Here is a 16,987-nt window from a genome sequence, read left to right as displayed (position 1 = left end):
CACCACCTCATTAAACCAGTATAACCACTGAATGTTTCCTTATATCTACAAATAGGTGTGAGTTTTGCCATTCATCAAATAAATTTGTCTTAGAGACAAACAGAGATCATTACAGAAAACTATAACCAATTATAAGGTGGATTTGTGGAGCTCAGTCCCAATAAATACATCTGCAAATCAGCTCCTTCATCTAAAGGTTGGTGAACATTGCAGAGGATGGAGCAGAAAGCTTGTCAGAGTGAGAGGATAAGGGATTTTACCATGAGACATTATCTCTTAGTAATGTCAGAAAACACACCCATTCAGTCAGACCAAGCAATTGTCCAAACATGAGTTTAACATAAACAACAGCAATCAACGTGCCAAGGTGGCTGAGGGAAAACTCATGAGGTCTTATCCTCATGAAGAAGTAAAGACAGTTAAGGAATGCTGACAGAAGGGAAAATCATTTTCACCAGGGAAGAGAACACTAATTGCTTATCCAATATCAAGTGTTTATTGCTAAAAATGTACAAACAGTAACATTTCAGAAATATATATATGCACAGACATATACATGCATGTAACAATTATTGAAAAGAGAAGCATCAATTTGACAGCCAGTAAGGACGATTATATGGAAGGGTTTGAAGGAGGGAAAGGAAAAATTATATAATTATATAGTAACCTCAAAACTAAAATAAATATGAATATTGCTTAGCTTTACTTTATAAATAAGAATTGTCATGATTATGAAAGCACCAAAATGATAAACTACTGATTGGGATCAGATGTTCTGCATATTTATATGTATTATGTATAAAGCTGATACACAATCATGTACTTGTTACCTGTAAGTATATTTTGATCTTTGAATGTAATTAGATTTCCTTTCCTTTCTCTAGAGTCCAGCTGTCTTTAGTTTCTACAATAAAAGCTAAAACTTCAATAATGAGGTAGAAAACTGTTGAAGACAGAAAGAAAAGGAACACAGCAGAATCTTTCTGTCATGAAAAGAGGAAAAGAGATGCAGGCACAGAATAAATGGAGACCATATGTTCAGTTTCTCAGGCTTGGCTGGACATTTATTGTCATTGTTCACACTGTTGGGCTATGAGAAGATAGACACCTCATGTGCATCAATGATACAAAATGGCAATATCCCATTTTCTTCTTGACTATCTAAAGAAAAGCCCCTGACACACCATATCAACCTTGGCAGAGAGGCAATGTGGTGCCAAGGCCCATGTAACGTGACTAGTGTGAGAAAGGGTGAAAGAGGCCTGCATTGCTTCTCTTCGTCTCAAGTGTAAGACACCTCAGAGTCCCTCATCCCACTGTGAGAAACTCACAAACCAAGGCCACTTTCTACTTCTGAACTTGACAAGCTCTGAAGGTTTTTAACTGGTGAGTATTCATGCAGTATTCCTGATATAGATGCCATTGTCTTCAAAGGGGAGAAAGCAGGCTTCAAAACTTGAGGACTATGGATGAAGGCTACAAATAAGTCAGTGAATACAGGAAGAAAAAGCCTATTACAGTTCAACAGAGGCCACAGAAGCATTCTATCATCGAGGAAAGAGAACAAAGGTGTAAATGTCAACTAGATATTCTAGACAACACCAAAGTTATGATGTAGGCTTCCCCGGACCTCTCACAGTATTCTAGAGCTAGACCTTTCATTTTGGAGCTTATGACAAGAGATGTAGGTAGGAGTGAATGAAAGAGACCTGTGGAGGAAAGGGATGCATTAGTACAGATTATTAACTTCCAATGGACAGAAAGATTGTTTGATTCATTTATATTTTACCATAGCCAACATTAAATTAAAGTATGGCTGACTCTTAAAGGAAAGTTAGGAGTTTTAGACATATTCTATATAAAGAGAATATTGGAGAAGAGTTAGCACTACAAAAGCAAGTAAAAACAGAAAGTTCTCAGCAGCAAACTTCAGATAATAAAATGAAAGTATTACTACTACAGAATTGGTTGTATTATAATATTGGCTCAAAAATAATGGCATCAAGTTTCTTGAGAACTTTAAATTCTTGACTTGTAACATGAAGAACATTAAAATAAAGAGTCATTAAAAATTAACTATGCAGTAAAATACAATAGCAGCCAGAGCAAAGATGTTAACTACAAACTAAGTTGTCTCACCATTATTTTTGATACACTTATTGACTGAAGATTAATATTAGTAATTATAAGTTGTGACTTTAAGAAATATGCTCTGTATATATTGTTATTAAGAATATAATTTTATTCTTTTGTGATGCTTTCATTAATATATAAAATTTTAAAGTCTGAGCTGTTATTAAATGTATATCCTAATTATCTGAAGAACATTATTGTAAGTGAAATAAAGGATGCCAAAAATTTAAACTGGTACTATATAATTTATATGACAGAAATAAACATTTGCTGTAAATTTGAGTGAGTTCAGTAATATGTGGCAAACACTGGACTATGGAAGAAATAGTCATCATCTCGGCTATGACAATAGATTCATGATGAGAAATATTCTCCTATATGTATTCCTGCTTTTTCATGAAATTTTATATGTACAACTTATAATAATCACGTTGTTTGTAATTATTCCTCTGTAATCCTGCTTTTAATTAGTGAATCAATATTTTACATAATATTTTATATTTTATTGTAAATTATATAACTATTTTAAAGAAAGTTACATTAACTTTGGTTAGATGGTACATGCTTTATCATATATGGTTAATTTTGATGTTTTTGATTCCTGCTTATTGTTCAATTTTTTTTTAACTTTCAGCAAATGTCAGACCAGTTTTAAGATAAAGAAACACAAGGGAGGCAGGAAAGCCCAGTTGTTGAAGATAAATAAAGCAGAAAATGCATCCAAATCTCATCATAAAATGCACCCTAAAAAAACTGAGAGATCATTCATTGACTGGTTGAAAATCTATTGACAGAATAAAGAATGATATCTACCTCAGAATTATTATGGAGATATTAAGTTAGAAAATTATCTATCACTGGGGCAAAATTTAAATGAGAGAAGATAAAAATCAATAATATTTTCATATGACTTGAGTGGTCTTCTTATGGTAATCATTACTGGTATTGTCTCAAGTGTCTCTGTTACCCTCTGTAGTGTGAGGACTTTGGAAGCTGTGGGGTGCTGGTCAACACAGCAATGAGATTATCTCTTTTGTTTATTTAACGACTGTTAACTGACTAAACAGTCCAATCTCATAGGCTTCTCTTTTCTTACAATCCAAGTGACTGACCCAATTATCAGGACTTTGTGAATACAAGAAATATGCTGTTTAGATGAACAAAAATAGATTGAAATAATGATCAATAGTTATCACTAAAAGGCTTTTAAACTAAAGATATCAGCTTCATAATGAACAAAAGAAGAAATATATATTCAGGTAGCCACACAAGTTATGGATTTATATTTTTTAAAACTTTTCTAGATAAAGATTTTATGAATAAATAAATCAATTTAATACCTTAAAAAGTGGGAAATGATATCTTTACTTAAAATTTTAAAAATGTTTAAATCAGGTTTAAAAGATGATTCTGAGTACATTACATTTTTATTTGCATAGCCTAGTTTGTAACATTAACTACAATAGTATAGAAGTCAATTACAATGTCTTAAAACAGCTAAAGAGAAAATTTGCAACATAAAAGCATCCTTAAACAGTGGCTAATACTTATAGTTACGGTTACTTACTGAATTACACCTTTTATAAAACTACATGCTGACTTTCAATGTAGTCACAGCAGATCTGAGATTTTAGGTTCCCTTCAAGAACAATCTCTGGATTCTCACTCGTATCTGTTGAGTCTTGATGCTGTATATGATGGGGTTCATCAAGGGTGGGAAAAGGATGTAAATGTTGCCCATGAGGACATGAACCAGCGGTGAGAGATGCTTCCCAAAGCGGTGGACCATGGTCAGACCAATGATGGGGATGTAGAAAACCAAAACAGCAGAGATGTGAGATACACATGTTTGCAAAGACTTGATTCTCTCCTCCCGGGATGCAATGGACAGAACTGTGTGCAGGATCATAATATATGACATTAATATTAGCACTGAATCTAGCAACAGGTTGCTGATCACCAGAGCTAGACCATAGATGCTATTGAAACGGATGTCTCCACAGGCCATTCTAATTAAATCTTGGTGCAGGCAGAAAGAGTGGGAGAGGAAATGAGGCCGGCAGTAATTTAAGAACTTCAGGCGGATGATAACTGGAGGAATGAGCATAGAACTCCTACATAAGATGGCCACTCCGATTTTCATGATTCTGTCATTGGTTAGAATGGAGGAATAGCGTAGAGGGTTGCAAATGGCAATGTAGCGGTCAAAGGACATGGCCAGGAGGACGGAGGACTCCATGAAGGACAAACCATGAATGAAGTAAGACTGTGCAATGCAGGCATCAAGGCTGATCTCTTGAAGGAAGCCCCAAAGGATTCCCAGCACCGTGTGCACAGTGGACAGCCCCATGCACAGGTCTGTGAGGGCTAACATGGCCAGGAAATAGAACATGGGCTGGTGCAGGCTCAGCTCAGTCCGAATCACATGAAGTACCATGCAATTTCCCAGGAACACTGTCACATAGATTATGGAGAATGGGACAGATAGCCAGAAGTAATAAATCTCTAAACCAGGGAAACCAGTCAGAGCAAACCTGGAGCTAGTGAAGTTTGTGATAGCGAGAGCACACATTGGCAGAGGATTGAAAATACCTTTGGAAAGATTATTGGATATAAAATTCCAATGCTATAATTTATAATAATGTATACCTGGCTTTTAGAAGAAAATATAATATGATACAATTTTCATAAATAGCAAGATACATACATGTTTCTTTGATGTTATCATGGTGAAAATCTGTTGTCTAGACACAGACCTTTCAGTATTAGTGTTGAGGGATGTCAGGAAACCTGCGAATTATATGCAGAATCGGTAACACCTATGTGCTTATGGGATTTAGCATGTTGAACAGTCCTCTAGGAGTCTACCCAGTCCTAAAGGAGAACAGTGCTTAGTCAATCATTTGTTATGACCCTCAAGAGAATTTTTCTTTCTAGTATGATATTTGGGTCTTTCACTTCTTTCAAGGTTCAAACAATTTTGATAGAATTGGATTGTTTAAATGAACATATTTTTTAGAATATTATATATCATTATATATTATGCATGATTATATGTAATATTATCTTATATAATGTATATTATATATAATTATATGTACTATGATTTATAATATATATCAGAAATCTTAGTGGAATCTGAAATTTCTGGCTTGTATGATAGTTATCAAATCTGTTTTAAATCATTCATCTACATAAATTTTACTTTATTTTTTCTCTATTTTTTGTGCAACTTTTTGTTATATAAGATTTTTGAGTTTCTTGAATACCATGGTATTGTCAATTGGTAAAATTTTCACTTATAAGATAACATAGTTGATCCACATTTTAAACTGTATATAGTTTGAACAAGTATTTTATAATATATATACATATATATATGTATATATATATATACACACACACATATATATATGGGATATCTATCTATAGATAGATAGATAGATAGATATCCCTTATCAGAGAAGAACACACATGGTTCTACACATTTATGAGTTAACACACAGCCAATTCTTTGATTTTGAAGTTTCATAAATTACTACATTTTGGAAAAATAATTTAAGGTTTCAACATACAATAGGAACTCTATAGACCTTTATCAAAAAGATTTTTTATGGTTGTGAAATTAAAAGATAATGAAGAGTTTAACAATTTAAGTTTTGAACAAGTTCAACAGTTTTAAATAGTAAGAAATATTTAAATCTTACATTCAGATAGATTGGCTTCATCCTCAGGATAAAACTTATTATCTACTATCATTGAAAGCATGTAGCTTATAAATTAAAAAAATGAAAATGAACAATCAACTGTCTTTATGTTTTCTTTAAACAAGGATCAAGTCAAAATATCAGTGACTAATGCAATGGTTTTTTTTCTACAGGCAAGGATAAGTTACTATGTTTGTAAAATTAGATAGTCTAAAATATGGGAAAAAATCCAATTGCTTTGTCAGTCTTCTCCAAGACACCAATTGCAGGATGAATCTTTCCATTTTGCGATGTTTTACCCATGTTCCTAACAGATGTACTTCTATAGGGTACAGACATCTATTAGGAAATAGTATCTCTTTGTTACATTGTAAACTCCTTTCTTTTGATTAAGTTTGTGTTTATTCCTATAAAATAAAATAAACAAAGAAGTGGATCTGTAATACTGAGCAAATACATGATTTAGAATAATATAATATTTGATTTTAAGCACTTATCACATTTTTCTGGGTCAGACACCCTCATAAAAATAGAAATCACTTTATATTTATTTTAATTTAAAAATGTAATCTTTTGAATTCATTTATAACAATGTCTATAAGTGTCTGGAAAATTTATCAATATGTCTATCAATTTGTTCCATAAATTCCACATCTTCTTTATTGTTTTTTGCATATATTTATTGAATTATAGTGTATGAGCATGACATACTTTCCTAAAGAATTTCACATAAAAATAATTGTATTTATGTCATTGACTTCTCAATATGCATTCATTATACTTAAATTATTAATTTGCTATTCATAAGCTTTGAACTTCTAAAGTTGTGTTCTAAATAAGTGTATGTCAAATATGTAATAATTAGCTTAATTCCTTCTATTAAATATCTTGAAAAATACAGAATAATAAAAACCTTAATATTCTGTTTATTATCTCCAAAGAGTAATTGCAGCCAAGCAACATCTCAGATATTCTTGGATAGATATGGATAATAATGTAGTAATTACGGCTCTAAAGTAAAAGGGTAACAAAATGCAACTCACAAAAATGTTTAAACAAATCCTAATATTATAAAAGTATTTATACTAATACACATTCATACTATTACTAAACTAGTATTCGTGGGAAGCTCCACTAGTGAAATAATGCAATATTGTATAGGTAATTAAAATGTTCATGACCAATTCACTAATAATTGAATTGATTTAAACATAATTAAATTAGAAAATAATTTTTGGTATTTTATTCTTAAAGTATGGTATATACTCATAAATAAGTTGATATCAGCCAAATAAGTACAGAGTACCTAGAATACAATCTACAGAACTCAAGAAGGTTAATAAGCAGAAGGGCCCAAGGGATGATACTTCAATGTCACTTGGATGAGAGAAGAAAACAATCACAGTAGACAGAGGGAGAAAGGAATCTGGGTGGGAGAGGGGAGGTGGAGGGGAAAAGAGGAACACGATCAGATATAAGGTGGGCCAAGAGGGGAGCAAAAGCAAAGCCCTGAGGGCCAGCAGAATAAATGGAAATATGCATCCTAGAGGGGTGGGAGTTGGGGGAACTCTCTAGAAAGTTCTAGAGACTTGGGAGGTGATATACTCTCAGGACTTAAAGGGAGGGACCTTAGATGAAATGTCCAACAGGGGGGAGAGGGAACTCCACCTGCAGGTGTAAGGCAGGGCATCAAGTGGAGGGATGGAGTTTTCATCCCACAGTCAAAAATTCTGACCCAGAATTGCTCCTGCCTAAAGGAACTGCAGGGACAAAAATGGAAAAGAGAGTGAGGAAAAAGTAGTCTAGTGACCAGTCTAACTTGTAATCTATATCAAGGGGAGGCTCCAAGGCCTGGCACTGTAACTGATGCTATGGTGTGCTGACAGACAGGAGCTTATCATAGTTGTTCTCTAAGAGGCCCAACAAGCTACTGACTGAGACATATAAAGATACTTATGTATTATTAAAAATGGGGTACAGAGCTAAACAAAGAATTCTCAACTGAAGAATACCAAATGGCTGAGAAGCACCTAAAGTAATGTTCAACATCCTTAGTTATCAGGAAAGTGCAAATCAAAACAAACCAGAGATTCCAGAATGGCTAAGATCAAAAATTCATGAAATTCCTAGACAAATGGATGGAGCTGGAGAACATCATACTAAGTGAGGTAACTCAGTCTCAAAGGATCAATCATGGTGTGCACTCACTAATAAGTGGATATTAGCCTGGAATACCCAAACTGGAATACCCAAAACCTAATCCACACATCAAATGAGGTACAAGAAGAACGGAGGAGTGGCCCCTGGTTCTGGAAAGACTCAGTGTAGCAGTATAGGGCAAAACCAGAACAGGGAAGTGAGAAGGGGTAGATGGGAGAACAGGGGGAGGGAAGGTGGCTTATGTGACTTTCGGGGAGTGGGGGGCCAGAAAAGGAGAAATCATTTGAAATGTACATAAAAAATATATTGAATTAAAAAAAAACCTCAGGTGCAGCAGATGCTGGTGAGGATGTGGAAAAAGTGGAACACTCCTCCATTGCTGGTGGGATTGCAAGCTGCTACAACCACTCTGGAAATCTGTCTGGTGGTTCCTCAGGAAATTGGACATAGTATTATCTGAGGACCAAGCTCTACTACTTGTGTACATATGCCCAAATGATGCTCCAACATATAACAAGCACACATGTTTCACTATCTTCATAACAGCCTTATTTATAATAGCAAGAAGTTGGAAAGAACCCAGATGTCCTTCGACAGAGGAATGGATACAGAATATGTGGTACATTTACACAACGGAGTACTACTCAGCTAAAACAATGAACTGATGAAATTCTTAGGCAAATGGATGGAACTAAAAAATATCATCTTGAGTGAGGTAATCCAGTCACAAAATAATACTCATGGTATACACTCACTGATAAGTAGATTTTAGCCCAAAAGCTTGGAATACCCAAGATACAATTCACAGACCACTTGGAACTCAAGAAGAGAGAAGACCCAAGTGTGGATACCTCGGTCCTTCTTAGAAGGAGGAGCAAAATACCCACAGGAGGAGACAAGGTATGGAGAAGGGACTAAAGGAAAGGTCATTCAGAGACTGTCCCATCTGGGGATTTATCCCATATACAGATACCAAACCCAAATACTATTGTGGATACCAACAAGTGGGTAGAGGGCTTTTGGGGGGGAAACCAGGAAAGGGGATAACATTTGAAATGTAAATAAAGGAAATATCTTATAAAAATTTCAAAATAAAGTGCTGCCTGTATTTTGATGTTAATTCTGCTTTTGCCAGAAGGGGTTTTCTGGAACAAGGAATGAGTTACATACTCAGGTGACTTCTTGTGAACCTTCCCCCTAATGAATAAAGAAACCAATCACTGGGCAAGTATTCTGGACTTCTGGGTTGTACAGAGAAGAGAAGAAGCAGGAGGGAGTAAGGGTTTTTAGACAGGGATAGGAGAGAACAAGATGTAGCTGCTAAAGTCTTTGGGTTTCTGAGGCCGATCTGCCAGGATTTGCCACTGAGGGATTTAGATTTAATATGGATTACAAGATTAGGATTCTAATTGTTCTGTCCAGAGACTGAGTTAAAATTGCTTCTGAACTAATTTTGTGTGGTTTTTTCCTTCACACTGGCAGTCTGACTGGGTTCTAGAGGGAACTGCATAGCAGCAAAGCGTGGGTTTGCTAGATTTGCCCTGCAAAGGCCATCGGCGGTTTGAAGTATGGGGCTGGCATGGCAGTGGAAACTTAGCTAGCTGGGTAGGGAGATTTTGGAGCGCTGAGTCAGAGAGTCTCCATGAGATGAAAACAGACAGGCCAGCCCCAGGACAGAGAGCAGATGATTGTGGCCTGGGAACTTGCCGGGTTTTTTAGTATTTCCCGAAACAAAAGGTTACTTTTACTTCTTTCTTTCTAACATGGTACTCACAACAGCAATGGCATACGAGCAGAAAGTTTTTACTACAGAAAAAAACGGTTAAAGAAAATAATGTACCACAACAAAATTGATTGTTATTTAGGCTTAAAATGGAAAATTTTGTTTTGTGTGTCATCATGACACATGTCATGTCACATAACATATGACAGACACATCATGTCAGCATAGCACAGAAGTCATTGTGCTATGTTTAGTAAGCCAGGTAAAGAAAGAACTGTGGTCTTTAGTGTCATTTACATTTTGAACCTTACAGTATTTAGTTTTTTGTAAATGGGGTTTAAAAGGAATAGAGGGTAGAAAATTTAAAAAAATTGAAAAAATTTTTTCATCTTTTTTTATTAAATATATTCTTTATTTACATTTCAAATGTTATCCCCTTTCCTGGTCCCCTCACCCGCCCCAGAAAATTCCATAACCCATCTCCCCTCCCCCTGTTCCCCAATCAACCCTCTCCCACTTCCCTGTCCTGCCACATTGAGTCTTCCCAGGACCAAGGGCCTCTCCTCCCTTTGATGTCCAACAAGGCCATCCTCTGCTGCCTATGTCTCTGGAGCCATGGGTAGCACCATGTATATTTTCTGGTTGAGGGCTTTGTCCCTGGAAGCTCTGGGAGTACTGGGTGGCTCTTATCATTGTTCATTCAATGGCGCTGGAAACTCCTTCATCTCCCTGGCTCCTTTCTCGAGCTCCTCCATTGGAGACCCCGTGCTCAGTTAGATAGCTGGCTGAGTGTGTCCCCCTCCGTATTTATCAAGCACTAGCAGAGACTCCTGGTAGTGGCACTAGCTTTACTCCATAGTAAAGGCATGGTGGCACATGCCTTTAATTCCAGCACTTGGGAAGCAGAGGGAGGCAAATTATTGACTTCATGGCCAGCCTGGTCTACACAGTAAGTTCCAGGACAGCCAGGGCTATACAGAGAAACCCTGTCTTGAAAATACCAAAAAAAAAAAAAAAAAGAAAGAAAAGAAAAAGAAAAAAGAAAAAAAAGTTAAAAGTTTCAAGTGAAGTATAATATATGAACTGTAGTTATTAAAATGTATATTATATACTAGAAATTACATGAGATTGACTCACAAAGACCTGTGTGTGTATATCTGTGTGTGTATGTGTGTGTGTACACATACATACAAAAGGTAATTATGTACATAATTGGCAAATTCCTTTGTTAAAGGTATTAATACTAACACATTCTGCCACTGCTACCCAAGAAACAGAATGTGATGTTTTGTTTTGTACTGTTTTTTAACTTTAGCCATTCTGACTGGAGTAAGATAAAATATAGAAGTAGTTTCAGTTTGCATTCTCTAGTGGCTAAGGATATTTAAAAATATATACATAAATATGTAAGAATATGAAATCTAAATATTTTTCATTGTTTAATGTTTTAAGTGTTTTGCATATTGCATGTGCCAATCCTCTATTAAGCAAATACCTAACAAAGGCTTTTTTCTTTCTGTAGGCTGTCTTTTCATTTGAATGAGGGCATCCTTTACTGAAGTTTTTTAGTTGTATGAGGCCATGTTTGTCAATTGTTAGTCTTTGGGGGAAAGATGTTTACTTTCAATGCAAAATTTAATAAGGCAAATTGGACATTGAACATTGTGTTATAAAATGGACTTTGTTCTAGCTGATTTTGTTCAATGATACACCAATGAAATATTCTGAGCATGCAGGTGAACCGGGCTAAGCTCCTGTGCTTATATAGGGCAAATGGACTAAAGACATTTACCTCACAGCAGTCAGAATGGCTAAGATCTAAAACTCAGGTGGCAGCAGATGATGGCAAGGATGTGGAAAAAGAGGAACACTCCTCCGTTGCTGGTGGAGGACGACCACTCTGGAAATCAGTCTGGTAATTCTTCAGTAAACTGGACATAGTACTATCTGAGGACCAAACTATACCACTCCAGAGCATATACCAAAAAGATAATCCAACACATAACAAGGACACATGTTCCACTGTGTTCATAGCTTTATTTATAATAGTCAGAAGCTGGAAACAACATATGTTTCTCATCTACACAATGGCGTACTACTCAGCTATTAAAAACAATGATTTCAGAGCATAAGCTATTGGTGTTCTGTTCAGGAACTTTTCCCCTGTGCCTATGTCCTCAAGGGTTTTCCCCAGTTTCTTTTCTACTAGTTTCAGTGTGTCTGGTTTTATGTGGAGATCCTTGATCCACTTGAAGTTGAGCTTAGTACAAGGAGATAAGAATGGATCAATTCGCATTCTCCTGCGTGTTGATCTCCAGTTGAGCCAGCACCATTTGTTGAAAAGGCTCTTTTTCCACTGGATGTTTTCAGCTCCTTTGTAGAAGATAAAGTGATCATAGGTGTGTGGATTCATTTCTGGGTCTTCAATTCTATTCCATTGGTCCACTTGCCTATCCCTGTGCCAATACCATGCAGTTTTTAACACTATTGCTCTGTAGTAAAGTTTCTGTAAGGCAAAGGACACCGTCAAAAGGACAAAACGGCAACCAACAAATTGGGAAAAGATCTTCACTAACCCTACATCCGATAGAGGGCTAATATCCAATATATACAAAGAATTCAAGAAGTTAGACCCCAGGGAACCAAATAACCCTATTAAAAATGGGGTACAGACCTAAACAAAGAATTTTTGCCTGAAGAAATTCGGATGGCTGAGAAGCACCTTAAGAAATGCTCAATATCATTAGCCATTAGGGAAATGCAGATCAAAACAAACCTGAGATTTCACCTCATAACAGTCAGAATGGCTAAGGTTAAAAACTCAGGAGACAGCAGGTGTTGGCAAGGATGTGGAGAAAGAGGAACACTCCTTCACTGCTGGTGGGATTGTAAGATGGTACAATAACTCTAGAAATCAGTCAGGCGGTTCCTAAGAAAACTGGGCATGACACTTCCAGAGGACTCTGCTATACCTCTCCTGAGCATATACCCAGAGGATTCCCCAGCATGTAATAAGGACACATGCTCCACTATGTTCGTAGCAGCCTTATTTATAATAGCCAAAAGCAGGAAAGAACCCAGATATCCCTCAATGGAGGAATGGATACAGAAAATGTGGTATATATACACAATGGAGTACTATTCAGCAATTAAAAACAATGAACTCATGAATTTTTTAGGCAAATGGAGGGAACTGGAAAATATCATCCTAAGCGAAGTAATGCAATCACAAAAGAATACACATGGAATGCAATCATTGATAAGTGGATATTAATTAGCCCTGAAGCTCTAAAAACTGAAGATACAATTAGCATATGAAATGATTCCCATGAAGAAGGAAGAAGAGGGCCCTAATCCTGGAAAGGCTTGATCCAGCATTGCAGGGGAGTACCAGGACAGAGAAAAGGGAGGGGGAAAGATAGGAGAATGGATGGAGAAAAGAGGACTTATGGGATGTATGGGGTGGGTCTGGGAAAGGGGAAAGCTTTTAGAATGTAAACAAAGAATATAGAAAATAAATAAAAATAAAAAAATAAAAATAAAAAAATTTAAAAAAAGAAAAAAAATGATTTCATGAAATTCTTAGGCAAATGGATGGAACTAGAAAAATATCATCTTGAGTGAGGTAACCCAGTCACACAAGAACACACATGGTATGTACTCACTGATAAGTGGATATTAGGAAAAAAGCTTGGAATACTCATGATACAATTCACAAACCATAAGAAGCTCAAGAAGACCAAAGTGCAGATGCTTCAGTACTATGTAGAAGGGGGAACAAAATAATCAAGGGAGGTAGAGGGTGGGAGGTACTTGGAAGGAAGGGGAGGGAAGAGGGCAGGATCTAGTGTGTGAGGAGATGAGGGAGATGTACTGAGGGTCAGGAAATTGAACAGAGGTATGTAACAATGGAGGATGGGGAACTGAGGGTAGCAATCAGAAAGTCCCAGATACCAGGAAAACAAGAGGTTCCCAGGACCCAGCAGGGATGACATTATCTGAAATATCCAACAAAAGGGAGAGAGAACCTGTAGAGACCATATGCAGAGGTTAGGCACAGCCACTGGTTGATGTATCGGGCCACCCACCCATCTCAAAAATTTTAACCCAGAATTGCTCCTGTCTAAAGGAAATAAAGGGACAAAGTGTGAATCAGAGACTGTCCCACCTGGAGATCCATCCCCTTTGCAGCCACCAAACCCAGACACTATTGCTGATGTCAATAAGTGCTTGCTGACAGGAGCCTGATATAGATCTCTCCTGAGATCCTCTGCCAGAGCCTGACCAGTACAGATGTGGATGTTTGCAGCCACCCATTGAACTGAACACAGGAACCCCAATGGAGGAGTTAGGGGGAGGACTGAAGAAGCTGAAGGAGAACTGCAACCCCATAGGAAGAACAATATTATCAAACAACCAGACCTTCAGAGCGTCCAGGGACTAACCCACCAATCAAAGAGTACACATGGAGGAAGCCATGGCTCCAGCTGCACATGTACCCAAGGATGGCCTTATCTGGCATCAATGGGAGGAGAGACCCTTAGTCCTGTGAAGGCTGGATATGCCAGCATAGGGGAATGCTAGGGCTATAAGGCTGAAGTCGATGGGTGGGAGGGGGAGCACCGTCATAGAAGCAGGGGCAAGGGGAGATGGTATAGGGGAGTTTGTGGATGGGAAACTATGAAGGGGGATAAAATTTGAAATATGAATAAATAGAATAAACAATAAAAATATATGTAAAATAAAATATTTTGAATTTATAATGAGTTTTTGGGGCATAATTGACCTCATCATAGAAAGTATCAGTGCTCAGAATACAGATGATCCTATATCTCTCATCCCAAATTTACCTGCCATTATATGCCTTTCTAATAGATATAAAGATTCAATTCAGTAGAGATGAAGAAATATAGCATTAATATATTTCATTATATTCTAATTTTTAACTATCATTTTCATTTATTGAAAATAGTTTTTTGTCACATAATAATCTTGATTATAGTTCCCCCTCTCTGCTCCCAGTTCCTCATCTCCCCTCCCATCCAGATCCACCCCCTTTCAGTCTCTCAGTAGAAAACAAGCAGGCTTCTAAGAAAAAACCTGTAAATATAAATGTCACTTTTATTTTCTTAGATGCAGTGATGAGAGCTGTACCCAAGCTGTGCCAACACAGGGATCAAATGGTGCCCAGAGTCTGTCTAACTATCCCTGGGCCTAGGCCTGAAAGCTTCTCCCCGTCATACAGTCTACTCTTCTGCAAACCCTGGCCTTGCAGCCTCCAGATTCTGCCTTTGTCTGCTAATATAGGTAGTCCTAGAATCTTTCAGCCTTCAAGGATTACTGCTGAATAAACCCATTCTTTCTAGCTCTTTCTGAACTTTGACTGGCTGGTTCAACTCAGCTCACTTAGCCCCAACTCCACTCCAAACTGAGTGATTCAACTTGGCTTCTCTTGGCTTCTGACTGAATAGTTCTGCTTGGAAACTGCATGAACTGAAATTCCTCAACCCCTGCTTCAAACTGAATTGAGCTCAGTTACATCAAACTGAACTGAACAGAACAGAATTCAGTTGTGTTCTCTCCCTCTCCCTCTCCCTCTCCCTCTCCTTCTCTCTGCTCTTTTCTATCCTCCTGAGAGTTGGGCACATCTTATCTGTACCTCATTCTCTCAAATCTTTCTCCTATTTTTCACTTTGTCGGCCCCTCAATTAGACTTCATTGTTTATGGTTAAAGACACATACTAAAGGTATATCTGTATTCCAGGCAGAGGGATTAGAGGAAGTTATTCCAGTCAAAGGGATTAAAAGTGTGTGTCATGTCTGCATTTCAGATATGATTCCTTGACAGAGAACCATGTTGCTGAATCAAAAAATTTCTATAGAAAGTAAAATATAAAACAGAAATTAACACATCAGAGTTGGGTAAAACAAACAGAAGGAAAAGAGTCCAAAGAAAAGCCTGGTAGATTGTATCTCTCCCAATGTTTGAGTGTAGGGGGGTGGGTAGAAAGAACTAAAGCAGGAAGTTTACTTTATTATTACTGGGGCTACAGTGATAAGTTCTTGTCTCAACAGCATCACAGAGGGAAATAAGTGCACACTAAATAATATATTATACCAAGTAGAGAAATTTCTTTCAGTTACATGGTACAACTTTTCATCATGTCTTTAGTGAAAATCATAATGATAAGTAAAATTAAGATAAGTACCTGGAAGAATGATTTTCTTTAATAGTGCAGTAGAATAGTAAGAGATAATAGAGTTCTAAAAATATAAAACAATGCACATAATATTAAAAAGAATCACAAAAGGGTTGTTGAATGGAAAATTATCCTTATAAGTAAAGACAGCTAATTCAATTAAATTTATATGGTGCTTCACAGTGACAAATCTACATGATAGAAATAAAATACCTGGTGTTAAGATGCTTGAGGTTGTGGAAACCGATGAACCAAAATCATTGACAAAGCAGCTTAAAACAATGGTTTTAAAATATGTTTATTTTCATTTTGGTAGTGGTTACATCACTATAAGTGTCTTTACAGTTCACCACAGCATGAAATCTATCTAACAAGGATGAATTACTGCTGGTGATTGTGCCTCAGTAAACACACTATCAATTATGCATTAAACTGGGTGCATACCATATGTTGATCATCTCTGAATGATACTTATGAAGTATGGTTTTTGTGACTTTTATTTTTTGTTAACCATATATTTTATTTATTTTATTTTAATTTTACTGTATGTACAAGAGTGTTTGCTTACATACATATAAGGGTTCCTCATACATGGACGGTGTCCATAGAGATGAGAATATAGCAGAAACTGGAGTTAAAGGATGTGAGTCTTTATGTTAGTGCTAGGAAACAAACAAAGATCAACTACAAGTGCAGCAAATACCTTCTATTTTGGAGCCATGTCTCTATTCTTGCTACTGTATATTTTACATTGGTCATCTGTCCAAGTAAACATTCTGTTAAACAAGGATAATAAAGTAGGAAGGAACCATAATTTGCCTGATAATAAACATACAATATGTGTAAAACTCATAAAATATTTCTGAAAATCTGATGTTATATGACACCTTTGGCATTTAAATCAAAATATATGAAACAAAATGTTTTCTGCATCAAAAACTTGGAGGAGATACTAAACCAGAAGCATATTAAGATTTGAATATTATCTACATCAGAACTTTGAGGGAGATATTAGAAGAGGTACAAATAACTGTTTTTAATGTAGAATAATCAAGGCATTTTAT

At 36.5% G+C, this 16,987-nt stretch overlaps 1 protein-coding gene across 1 annotated transcript; it reads right to left on the bottom strand.

Annotated features, from left to right (window-relative positions):
• Positions 1-3,763: 3,763 nt before the first annotated feature.
• Positions 3,764-4,705, bottom strand: LOC127680867 (olfactory receptor 51V1-like). The gene has a single exon (XM_052176624.1). It carries the CDS (start codon positions 4,703-4,705, stop codon positions 3,764-3,766), a length of 942 nt encoding a protein of 313 aa, XP_052032584.1.
• Positions 4,706-16,987: the final 12,282 nt, after the last annotated feature.

The sequence above is a fragment of the Apodemus sylvaticus genome, chromosome 1, assembly GCF_947179515.1.
Source record: "Apodemus sylvaticus chromosome 1, mApoSyl1.1, whole genome shotgun sequence".
NCBI classification, from domain to species: domain Eukaryota; kingdom Metazoa; phylum Chordata; class Mammalia; order Rodentia; family Muridae; genus Apodemus; species Apodemus sylvaticus.
The sequence above is the reverse complement of the archived record's forward strand: the minus strand, read 5'-3'. Positions and strand labels throughout refer to the sequence as shown.